At 38.5% G+C, this 12,990-nt stretch overlaps 2 protein-coding genes across 5 annotated transcripts in view; one reads left to right on the top strand and one right to left on the bottom strand.

Moving 5' to 3' along the window:
* Positions 1 to 12,990, top strand: part of SKIC3 (SKI3 subunit of superkiller complex) — a 158,311-nt gene that overhangs the window by 20,831 nt on the left and 124,490 nt on the right. The window lies entirely within an intron of this gene.
* The window catches only part of ARSK (arylsulfatase family member K), a 44,727-nt gene continuing 38,396 nt past the window's right edge, over positions 6,660 to 12,990 (bottom strand). Inside the window, exons 7-8 of the mRNA XM_082836441.1 lie at positions 11,877 to 12,101; positions 6,660 to 9,429 (exon numbers count right to left, since the gene is read on the bottom strand). Coding sequence (XP_082692567.1) covers positions 9,149 to 9,429; positions 11,877 to 12,101 — 506 coding nt within the window. The 3' untranslated portion in view covers positions 6,660 to 9,148. The remainder of the gene's footprint in view (positions 9,430 to 11,876; positions 12,102 to 12,990) is intronic.

Below are 12,990 nucleotides of genomic sequence, written 5' to 3' on the forward strand. Positions count from 1 at the left end.
AAGTCAAAGGTGTTGCTTGGCAATTAGGAGCAGCAGATTGTTTCAAATACTCCTCAGTACTATAAACAGCAGATCACAGCTGCTCTCCGTGATGTAAAATTCATTTCATTAGTCTGAAGAGGGCATTAATAGGTTTTATGCAAATAGATAGTACATTTATTGCTTTTCTCCTAATATTTTCACTCAGTGACAGATGTATCATCGAGGCTCTTCATTCTCTTGATTCTGTTTTTTAGCAGATGGGAGGTTGCTAGGAGGGACTACGCCTCCAATAAGCCTGGAGAAAAGGTGACTAAGAAGATGATAAGGCGGCCAAGTTTTAAAAAAGAAATCCAACTCACAGGAAATGGTTTAGATTAAATGCAATCTCTTTTATTTTAGCCCTACCTTCTCAGAAACAAATTTTAGTTTTCCTGTTGGAAGCATCAGTTTGGTTTTTTATGCACCCTTCACATTAATTATGGTGAAAGTACAGCCTATGCTTCCTGGTCTGGGTGTCTGCTGGGGTTCACATTCCCAGGCTGAGGAAATATTTGACACTTTAAGATGTCCGCGATAGGAGGGTTTGGTGGGTGCAGTGGACAGGCCTGCCAGGTGGAGTGGGAATCTCATTTCTCAAGCTGTTGCTCTTTGTGGCCAGAGAACTTTGTCATTTTTATTATATCCCCAAGTGCCTATCACTGGACCTGACCCATGGTAGGTATCAGTAAATATGTTTTGAGTTGATGAATTAATGGATATATGATGCATTTCAGATAATTTTGAGCAAATGTTTCTACCTTGATTATAAATCCATCAACCTAAGAAAAAAATGCCTGTTATACCTGTGCCAGTATCATCCAGAAGAGCTCAAGGAAGCTCTGGGGAGATGTAGGAATAGCCATTCTTGGTGGAACATTTAAGAGGTAGAGTGATAGCCTTGGGAAATCAAACTCCTGGTTTAATTTTTTTTTTAATTTATCTCATTTATTATTTTTGGCTGTGTTGGGTCTTTGCTGCTGCACGCGGGCTTTCTCTAGTTGCGGCGAGCGGGGGCTACTCTTCGTCGCGGGCTTCTCGCTGCAGTGGCTTCTCTTGTTGTGGAGCACCGGCTCTAGGCGCGCGGGCTTCAGTAGTTGTGGCACATGGGCTCAGTAGTTGTGGCTCGTGGGCTCCAGAGCGCAGGCTCAGTAGTTGTGGCACAGGGGCTTAGTTGCTCCGCAGCATGTGGGATCTTCCCGAACCAGGGCTTGAACCTGTGTCCCCTGCATTGGCAGGCGGATTCTTAACTACTGCACCACCTGGGAAGTCCCTATGTGTGTTTTTCTTTGTATTCTGCTTGGGCTTCTCTAAACGTTTAGGTTGGTGATTTGTTGTCTTCCATTAATTTTGGAAAATTCTCAGCAATTGTCTTTTCAGATATTTCTTCTGACATTTTGCCTCTATTCTTCTATTATTTCAACTGCATATATATTATACCTTTTCATATTGTCCCACAGTTCTTGGATGCTCTGCTCTTTTTTCTCTACCTTTCACTTTTTCTTTTTTTCCTTCTTTTTTTCCCTATCCCATCTCTCCTCAGAGGAAGCTGTTACCCTTTGAAATTCAGTATTTTATCTTGAAAAATTTCGCTTGGCCTATATTCAAGTTCACTAATTCTTTTTCTCTCAAGTTCACTAATTTTTTGTGTGTATCTAGTCTGCTGATAAGCCATTTGAAGGACTTCTTCATCCACAATAGCATGTTGTTTCTAGTGAATCAGTTTTATTCCTTTTTTAAAAAATAGTTTCCATCTCTCTGCTGAAATTCCCACTCTGTTCGTGCATGTTAACCACATTTCCCCCTAGATCCTTCAATAGATTAATCATAGTATTTTCAAGTCACTTTCTCATGGTTTCAGCTTCTGGGCCATCTCTCAGTCTGGTTCTGTTTACTGCCTTCTTTCTTCAAAATGGGTCTTTTCTTGCTTCTTTGCCATGTAAGTTTGACCAAATGCCAGACACAATATGTAAGTGAAAAACAGGGACTGATGTAAATAGTATTCACTCCTGAAAATGGGCATGCTTCTTCATCTGTCAGGCTAGTAGGGTGGAGGGGTTGACTGAATGTAGGCAGTAGTTGAGCTAGGCTTGGGTTCTGATGTTGGTATAGTTATCATTATTCTGCAGACTTCAGACTCCTGCAATACTGCTGCTGTCTTGCTTTAGTGAGAGGCTTGGAACACTGGAGGGTTTTTCTCAGTCTTCCTGCTCCACGCCTAGCTTTCGGCACACCTGGCCATAGGGAGTGCGGTGGGTGGCTTCTTTCTCCATGCTTCTTATCTTTCTCCCAAAAGTAGTGTGCTGTTGTTCATGGTGAGGGCAGGCTGATTTTTTTTTTTTTTAAAGAAACTCACTTAACTCCAGCTTCAGTCTTATGTAGGCCCTGGGGACCTGAGCCTTAAGGGTGGGACTTTATCCGCATTTGTCACTTTCCCCTATGGCAGCTGAACTCGGCCTTGTAACTTGCAGAAGAGCAAGTTTCTTGTCTGTACCGCTGTTGCGAGAGATCTCTGCTTTCTCTCAGTGCAGGACTGTGAGCATGACTGGGGTTCTGCCTCTCCTCAGGAGCAGAGAGCTTTTGCTATACCCCTTCCCGGTGATAGCTGACCTTTTGCTGAGGACTGGGGCTGAGAGGGTTTTCTGCTCCTTCCCCAGTGGCCAATGAGTTTTCGCTTTGTAAGAGAGAAGGTTTGGGTTTTATGCTTCTGCTACAGAGGCAGCCCCTCCCCATCTGTTCGTCTGTCCCACTGTAGAGGCTCTGTCAGGTCCCCTGCCCTGCTCCCCATCTTTCTCATGAGTGCTGGTTAAGGTCCATGAGAAAAAGCTCATTACTGGAGGTGGTCTCCCTTGTGTGTGCGGCTCCTAGTTTCTGCTGCTTTTTTCACACACATTTGGCTTTTATGAATTTGTCAAAATATCAGTTTTTTTTTTTTTTGTGTGTGTGTGCTACGCAGGCCTCTCACTGTTGTGGCCTCTCCCGTTGCGGAGCACAGGCTCCGGACGCGCAGGCTCAGCGGCCATGGCTCACGGGCCCAGCCGCTCCGCAGCATGTGGGATCCTCCCGGACCGGGGCACGAACCCGCGTCCCCTGCATCGGCAGGCGGACTTTCAACCACTGCACCACCAGGGAAGCCCTCAGTTGTTTTCTTACCTCCTCTTTTGGCTTCTAGTCTTTCTTCCCATGTACTGCCAAAGGTGGGACAGTTTGGGTGTCTCAGCTGTCCTCAGAAGGGCTTGCCACCCTTTTCAATTCAGTTCACCTGTCCTATGAGAGGCTCAAAAAAGTTTTAATTTTGTAGATTATCTAGCTTTTTTCTTTTCCTTTTGATTTCTTTTCCTGTGGGAGCAATAATCCCTATCCTATGTGGAAGCAGAGCTCTCAAGACACTAAGGATACCAATCCTTTACCATCAATATTACAACATTTATGATTATTTTGTTTTCTAACTTCTTGAACAGTTTATTTATTTTTTATTCCCCTTAATAATAAAAAGCTTAAGGCTGAGTATAGCTTTGGTTGTGCCATGTGTTCTTCTAAGTTTTCTCATTTTCATCATTTAAAAAATAGCCTATACCTTTAATTTTTTGACCCAAGAATTTAAGATTCTGCTTTGTAACTTTAAGAGAAGAAAGGGGGCTAAAAATCTTATCTGAGAGTTTAATATACATAATTGTAAACATCACACACAGATACCTAGAATATCTGACCAGTGTAGAAGGGATCTAGATCTTTTGTTTTCCACATTGAGCTTCTTTCACCTAATTTGTGTTGAGATCTCTCTTTTTTGCTCATGGCCCCTCATCACCAAGTTCTAGTTTGATTCAGTGATTTACAATATGCTTTAATAGCCAGTAAGAATTGTCCCACCTCAATATTCATTTTCCATAATTTTATTAGTTATTTCAGACATTCAATGTTTTTTGAAAACGTTCAGATCATTTAGTCCAGTTAAAAAGAAACCAAACCCTTACTGGGACTGAGATCAGGATTGCATGAAATGTATGCATTAATTCTGGAGAAGTGGCATTTTAATATTAGAGCCTCCTATCCCAGAACATGCTGTCATTCCATGTTTATATTTTGTTTGTAAACTTAATAGAATTTTATAATTTTTTTCATCTAGATTTGTGCTTCTTGTTGAACTTTAAGCTATTTTTATAGAATGTCATACTGTGAGTGGAATATTTTTCCTGATTTCTATTTTTAATTAGTGATTATTCTTACAGATAGGTATTGATTTATGTATATGCAGCCATTTAACAAATTTCATCAATTATTATAGTTTTTACTAGGATCTCCTGGGTTTTATGAAATGGAAAACCACAAACAGTAGAAAGAATACAGAATCCACTTCTTTTTCTTTCTGCAAAGACAAAAATATATAAAGCTTCCAGGTGATGTGGATGCTTCTGGTCCAAGGACCATAGTTTGAATAACAAGGTTCCAGACCCATGGTTCCCACATTTTGCTGCACATTAGAATCACCTGGGGAGTTTTAAAACCTCTCAATGCTTGCAGGTGGGAGCTAGGCCTAATAGTTTTTAAACATCCTCAGGTGATTCCAATTTGCAGCAAGTTTTGAACCATTGCTCTAGACTAGCAGTTAGCAGTCTATGGCCCCCAGGTCAAATCCCGTGTTTTTGTAAACAAAGCTTCATTGGAGCATAGCCGCTCTCATTTGTTCACATAGTGTCTGCTGCTGCTTTCTTGCTACTACGGCAGGATCGAGCAGTTGTGAAAGAGACCATATGGCTCACAAAGCCTAAAATATTTAGTATCTGGCTTTTTCATAGAAAAAGAAAAAACAGAGGGATAGAGTCCCTTTATCAATTGTCCTGTGCAGGATTTTCTAGAATTCACTGTTTCTAGAAAGCTCTGTTTTATGAGAAGCCTACTCCCTTTCACCCCCTGCCCTGCCATGGACAAATGTGTTGGTTTTCCAATACAACGTGATATCTGAGAAACTCGAATTCCTCGTATATTAATTCAACAAATATTTACTGAGCTTCTACTATGTGTCAGGCCCTTGGGATACTTCAGGAAACAAAAAGGACAAAAGGCCATTCCTGTATGGAGCTTCCATCCTAGTGGGTAGGAGGGGTGGGAGACAGTATCAACAAATTAAGTATGTAAAACATACACTAAGTTGGACGGTAATGATTTATATGCAGAAAAATAAAGCAGTGAAGCCCTTGTGATTAGGTAACATTTGAGCAATGACCGGAAGGAGATAACAAAGAGAGCCATGTGTAAATCTGAGGGAAGAACCGCATTCCAGGCCAAGGTTGATAAGCACAAAGGTCTTGAGGTGGTACTTGCCTAGTGTGCCTGGGAAAGGATAGGGAGGCCAGTGTGGCTGGAGCAGAGTAAACCAAGTAGAGTGCGGGAGATGTACAATATGCCGCCGGATCATTTAGAGCCCTGAAGGCCACTGTAATGATTTGGGCTTGTGACCAAGAATGTCACCTGCCATATCAATAAACAAAGGATCAAGCCATCAGTCACTGCAGCCACCCCCGACTGTGCACTCTGAAGGGATTCAGGATCTAGAAAGTAGGATACTGGCCCTAGATAGTTCAGGTGCCTATCAAAGGAATGACTTCATTGAGCCCAGACTCTTGCATCTTCCCATACCTAGAAAAGCGCTAAATTCATTAACTTGAGATGTCTGGTTTTCTTTAATTAACAGTAATCTTTTGATATTCCGACTGCCTGGTTTTTGTTGCAAAAACTATATATCCTGGATCCTCCCTTACCTCTTCAGAGCAGCCTCTCCCTCAGAGTTATCTGAGAGGCTGCCTGCTGGGCTCAAGTCCTCAGCACGTTCGCGGAATAAAACACAATTCTCAACTTTTAGGTTGTGCTTTTTTTTTTTTTTTTTTTTTCATTCGACAGGCTTTCACAGAGTAAGGTGAGAAACCAGTGGAGGGTTTGAGTATCCAGTGATGTGATCTGATCACTCTGGCTGCTGTGTTGAGAAGAGACTGAAAGGAAAGCCAAGGGCAGACTCAGGGAGACCTCCTAGGAAGCTATTGCAAAATTCCATACAACAGATTATGGTAGTTTGGAACAGCGGGGTAATGGTGGAGGTTGGGAAAGATGAAGCCCAAAGATTGTCCTCAATCCAGTTTATAATTAATGTCAGTTCCTCTCAGATTCTGGCATTAGATAATTTGTCTCGTTTTCCAAGTTTTTCTTCTTTTTCTGTTTTCATGGTTGTTAGATACCATTTTGAATTAGATATTGTCTTAAAACCTCAATTTTACCTAATTATGATCCTATATTGAATACGCTTAAAACATTGCAGATGCTTGGTAAATTCTAACGATGAATGCATCTTAAAGAGTTTGAATAGAATGAGGTGTATTATGTTTATCTTCACATGCTTATGTTTTCAAAACCACATTTCTATTATTATTGCTTTATTTTTCACTATGTTTAGCATATACATCACACATTAGCTATTTTTTATTCCTTAGGTTTAATTAGGAGATGAGAAGTAGATTTGTATATTTTAATTTTAACTTCAGTTTAAATCTTGAGATCTTTCTCTTAAGGGTTTTACTTCAGAATATATCTGAAGTGAAAATTATTTCTCAGAAATTCATACATAACTACAAAGATAAGCTCAGACCAATTCACTGAAGAACAATAAGGAAAGTAAAGGTGATGAGCTGTCTAATGAAGAAAACTTCCAAGACGGTTTGAAAAAGGAAGTTAGGTTAAAAGGAAATTGGGTAAAATTATTATTTGCAGATAAACTTTTTACCAGAGAAATACAAGATACCAACTGGAAAACTATTAGTACCAAAAAAATTGTATTATTGGTACAAAGTAAATATATAGAAATAAAATTTGTATATACAAATAACCAATTAGAAGATACAATGGAAGAAACATCTACTTAAAATAGCACAACACCAACAAATGATAAAACACCTAGGAATAAACTCACCTCTGGCTGCACATTAGAATCGTCCGCTGGAGGGCTTACCAAACAAAACAGCAATAAGAACAAAACTGCCCAGGTGCCGTCCCTAGAATTCTAATTCCACTGGTGTGGGATGGGTTCTAGGTGGTATTTTTTTAAAGGTCCCTACTTTCCAAAAATCTCTAAGAAGAAACTAATCTATATGAAGAAAACTTAGAATGCTACTGAGCAATATAAAGAAGGCTTGAAGAAAGGGAGAAGTGGACTATATTCTTTAGAATAACCGAATATCACAAAGAATTCAATTTGCCCTAAAGTAGGCTATAAATTTAATATATCATAAAAAGACTAACAAGATTTTTCATTTTTGGAACTACACAAACTTATTCTAAATTTGTATGGGAAAAATAAGTTAGCAAGAATAGCCAAGGACAATTCCGAAAATGAAAACTGTTGCAAAGAAAATAGTATCACCAGATATTGCCTACCCTATTAATAAACAAAATAGACTGGTCCACTGCAAAGTAAAAAATGTTTTGAAAGGACCCAAATGTCAATGTGACTTGTATATAATGAAAACGGCGTTTCAGATCAATAGAGGAAAAGATAATTTGTTCAATAAAAGATGTTATATAATAGAGTGGCATTTTCTAACTAACGGGACAAATATTAGCTTACTCAATAAAAGGTCAATTGGGGTGGCCATCTTAAAAAAACAAACGAAAGTTAAATCTCTAATATGTAATACATTCCCATGGGTCAAAGATCTAAGGGTAAAAAATAAAACTCTAAAAGAAGATAAGTGGGGAAGGCCATTCTAAATATGACCCAAAATCTCCAAGCCACAAAAGCAAAGATTCATAAATTTGCATGAAAATACCAATTTCTACATGTCAACAAACACCAGGGCAAAGTTAAAAGACAAATTATGAAAAGGAAAAAAATATTTGTAGCTTCTCTAACAGACAGAGAGCTAATATCTAAAGTATGCCTGTAATAAAAAAGACAACCAACCAACAGAAAAATAGGCAAAGAATAGAAATAAGAAAGGTCATGTAAAGGAAATTCCAGTGGCTATTAAATATATGAAAATATGATCTACTTTACTCACAGTAAGAAAAAGAAGAAAAACAATAATAAAGTATTTTTTATCTACCCAGTTGGCAGCAAATGTGAGGCCATGTATTGCTGGTAAGAGTATAAATTGGTATAATTTCTTTAGGGGTCATTTGGTGGTATCTAGAGTAATTTTGCTAGATATAGTCTTGCCCCAGTAATTTCACTTCTAGGTGTTTTTTTATTTTTAAAATTATTTATTTATTTATTTGTTTATTTATTTGGCTGTGCCACACGGCATGTGGGGATCTTAGTTCCTGGACCAGGGATCCGTGCCCGCCACAGTGGAAGCGCGGAGTCTTAACCACTGGGCCACCAGGGAAGTCCTCGGTGTCTTTGTTAAATGGAAAAACAGAGAGCAAGCTGTAGAAGATCTTTTATAGTATGCTACCATTTGTGTGTGTGTGTCAGGGGCGGGTGCTGGGGAAGAATGTAAAGTTTGTAGAAGCCTATCTGTCTCTCAAAGGATACATAGGTGGTTACAGTAGTTGCCACCAGGAAGGGGTACTGGGTGGCTGGGGGACTGGGAAAGGAGAGAGACTTCATGCTCACTGTTAACTGTTTAGTACCTTTTTGAAGCTTGTACCTTACGCATGTATTACCTATTTTAAAAAATAATAGTTTCCGCCATATCCATGGTCTGTGTACCATTAAAATACTCCAAATGCTCCCATCAAATACATCCAAATGATCTATATCCCATCAAATAAAAATAACTCATCAGACACCATCAAATACTCAAAAACAACTATTTTATGGGTCATAAGTAATAAAAATTGTTAAAATATTTTATATTCCATAATATTCAGAGGAACACAACTTTATATTATAGTATTTCATTCTACCCTTTTAATATTTCGGTTAAGTTGTCAGAAGTTTGTAAGAATAAGGTCTTGATAGTAACGAGTTTGAAAATATGTAATTCTATAATGATTGATATTTTATTTTAGAAGAGTACATTCTTTAACTGAAAATCAGTAATTATTAAAACTAATGTTTAAAATGCATAATTAATCATGATCTTTTAACATATTTCTATATAGCTCTAGAACATTATTTTCTTATTTTTGTTCAAATATTTTATGGATCAGAGTGGATTTTAAGCCACTGATCAATGGCATTTTCATACTTCCATGGTTCTTTCAGCCAGTCCTGATGCCACCTAAGATTTGCTATGACATTTGAATAGTTTTGCCCTATACTTTGTTTCCACTTGATAAACTGCTCTTTATTGTATTGGTGGACAGAAGCAGAAACCTTAGGGTAGTTTATAATGGAACGAAGCTTCTGATCCAAAGAAGCAGTAACTTCTGGAAATTTTGTAGCAATATTTGTTAGTTCATCTGGATCTGAGGAAAGATCTGAAAGAAAAAAAAAAATTGAATACCTCTCAAAACAGTTATGTAACCGAGCAGGACCCTGTGGGTACCTCTGTCAAGTTTATGATTAACCTCCTTATCTGAATCTTTAGTCCTTTTCTCATTCAAAACTTGTTCTCCTCAAGATTGAGGAGTATCAAAGAAAAGGGGGGAGTTGTAACCGAGCAGGACCCTATGGGGCCTTCCTGGGACGCAAGTTCGTGTGCCTGATGCACAGTGGGGCTATAAACACACTGAAATGTCGCAGTTTGGAGCAGAGAAAGGTTTACTGGGTGGCTCACGCCCTAAAACCCCCTGAGCTCCCGGAAGAGTTTCGGCAAAGCATTTTTAAAAGCCAGGTTGAGGGAGGGGGCTCGCAGGGTACGGGATCATGCACAATTCTCTGATTGGCTGATGAGGGAACAGGGTGGCGTCACAGCGGTTAACTTGATCAGTCCTTAGGCTCCAGGAGGCCTGGGGCTATGTGCTCATGGTCATCAAGTAGTTATAACATCTTCCATTTGGTGGGGGGTTTTCACATCTGTAAAACAACTCAGGAAATGTGCATCAAATACTGTTATTTAAGTACTTCAGAGAGGAGCTAAAGCAGAGGATATGGGGGAAGGCCTGTCCCAGGAAGGCCCCATAGGGTCCTGCTCTGTTACAATTATCTGCTTAAAAACCATCTTTTAGAATGTCATTACTCTGTGACGAATAACATATTAAAATTTATTTTCATTCTCAGTTCTTTTTTTTTTCCTCAGTTCTTCTTAGTATAGTAAGCTAAAGGACAGTGTAAATGGAAAAATAATATACCGAAAGTTAAACACCTCTCTAAATGTATGTCCAAATTATCTTCCTTCTTACCATCATCCTGCTATCCCTTTTTTTTTTCTTATCTATTCTTAGATGGCTTAGCCACAATTCTTCCTATCTGTGATGCCTTGCTTACTTTGACATGCAAAAAAATATGTGTATATATATATATATATATATATATATATATATATATATATATATATTATAGTAATGCTTATATTGTCCCATTTCAACAACCCCAGATGTTCCAGCTGAAGAATTTTTTATATAGTGGAGTCAAGTTCTTGCAACTTCACTAACTCCTAGTTTTTTTTGTTTTTTTTTAAATATACGTTAGCATCCTATGCTTGAATTTTTGAAAATTACATTCATTGATTGTGTCTATTTGAGCAAATAGCCATGGAAATAAAAACTCTCAATCACTATCATCAAGAAAATGATAAATATTTCAGATAACATAAACCCTCCTTTTACCTACAATGTAGGAAGACAGAGGATGTAACTAGGATGCCAGTCTAATTGGAAAAATCAAAGATCTTATGACAAGTTACCTAAGACAGTAAATGAACAAGTCACAGTGAGGGAGACCCCCTGCAGGCCTATTTGCGCGCATTGGCCAGAAGATCCTGAAGACATTTATGGTTTTGCTCTAGGTGATTTCAGACGGCACCTCTCTGGGAAAGGGACGTCAGTGAATAAACCCCAGAGAATACAGGAAAGGCAGGCTCCCCCACTGATTCTTTGACAGGCACACCTCCTTTTTGCAGAACGTAACCCATGAATGAACAAGAGATGCCCATTATTCAACAGAATGAAAACTTAAGGACTTGTTTTGAAGCCAAGAATCTCCTCCTTTTAGAGTTAAGGGCGGGGGGGGGGGGTGTCAATCAGTTTGGCCTCTGAAGAATTATTTTGAGTTAATAATTTTGACATTTGTAACTGGGAAAAAAACTTAGGGAGAAAGGAATATTAAAAATAGCTTTAGCACATATTTTATGTGCAAAAGGAGGACAAAGGATAAGTAAAACCATACATCTAATAATGCTGCTTAAGAACAAATTCAGAGTAGTGAATCTAGCCGGCCTTTCTAGGGTGGAAGGAGCATGGATTTTGGAGTCAAACCTGGGTTGAAATCCCAGTTCTGCCACTTCTGAGCTGTGAGACCTTGTGCAGGTATCTGAACGCTAGTCTCTGAACTCTAGTCTTCTCTATAAAATAAAGATGATAGTAACATCTTGTAGGGATGGGGTGAACATTAACTAATAAATGTAGAATGTCAGGCTCCATAAGAGAGCAGTTAATTTTCCAGAACAACTGAATCCAAAGTACAATAAGAGGGTGTTGACTACTGATTGGGAAGGATAACCATGAGTATTAGAAGACACCTTGATCAGAGAAAACAATGGTGGCAATCTTGAGACCCAGATCAAAAGCCTCAGGGCACTTGCTTTGGAATTCGGATGCTGATTTGCAAAGAAGCTGCTCCTCACAAGGGCAACCTTTTGTAAACTGGCCTAGCATGAGAAACTGCAGATATTTATTTAGATGATTACTGGCTCCCTTGAGCAAATGCTGTGTAGGTCAACTCATTATGCATAATCTATACTTAAAAAATATATCAACAAATTTACCAAAGAGTTGAGGCAATACTGAAGCACCATCAGAGTAGGCTATATACTTCCATTGGTTAGTTCGAAGCATGTAGGTGGAAGCGTTTACATTGCATCCATGGAATTCACTCAGAATCCAGGGCGGATGTAGGTTTTTGAATTTTTGTTCATTCTTAAACATTTCTGATGACAATGGCAGCAGAGAGTATCCACTCAAGTTCTGAGGCAGAGGAATTCCAGCAATATCTAAATAACACAGTATTTTAAAATAACTCATTCTTTCATTAGTTGAATATTCATAAGTGACATCATTAAAGGTCGCAGAGACTAGAGGCTGTATATGGATTTTTGTAAACAGACTGCCTAGATCCAAATGCTTATTACTCCACTAGACTTGTGACCTTGGGCATGTTATTAACCACGCCGAACCTCAATTTTGTCATCTGTAAAAGGGGGATAATAATAATGCCTGTATTTCACAGGTTTATTTTAGGTTTAAATATGAAAATTTATGTAAAATTCTGAGAACAGTGTCTGACACATAGGAAACCCTCAACAAATATTAATTAATATCATAAGTACTGTATTTCCAAATGATGGAATGATCACAGGTGTTTTTCAAATTGGTCCCACAGGATATTAACAAGACCTATACGAGAAAGGAGTCTAGTAGTTACATATGTTTGCAAACAGTCGTTAAAATTAAATAAATTTATTGATGATGTGTATCATAAACCTTCAAGGGTGGTATGTAGTACGCCATCTGTCCCGAAGTTATTTGATTACAGAACATCTTTTTACCCCGAAGTAGCATCTTGAGGAACTAGTATTTTGCAGAACAGACGTTGGAAATCCTGGATTATACTGATTTAGAGAAAAATAATCTATTTTTTCCTTATCAAATATAGACATAGAAAACAATAGCATGAGAAATGTTTAACGTCAAAGAAAGGTTGTATTTAAAAAAATTGCTTTTAAGTTATTTGTTTGGAACTCAAACTGTCTTTTTCCTATAGAAAAATTATCATTGGGAATTCCCTGGTGGTCCAGTGCTTTCACTGCCATGGGCCCGGTTCAATCCCTGGTCAGGGAACTAAGATCCCGCAAGCCGCGAAAAAAAAATTACCGTTAATTA

This window comes from Leucopleurus acutus (genome assembly GCF_964270905.1).
Source record: "Leucopleurus acutus genome assembly, chromosome: 3".
Lineage (NCBI taxonomy): Eukaryota > Metazoa > Chordata > Mammalia > Artiodactyla > Delphinidae > Leucopleurus > Leucopleurus acutus.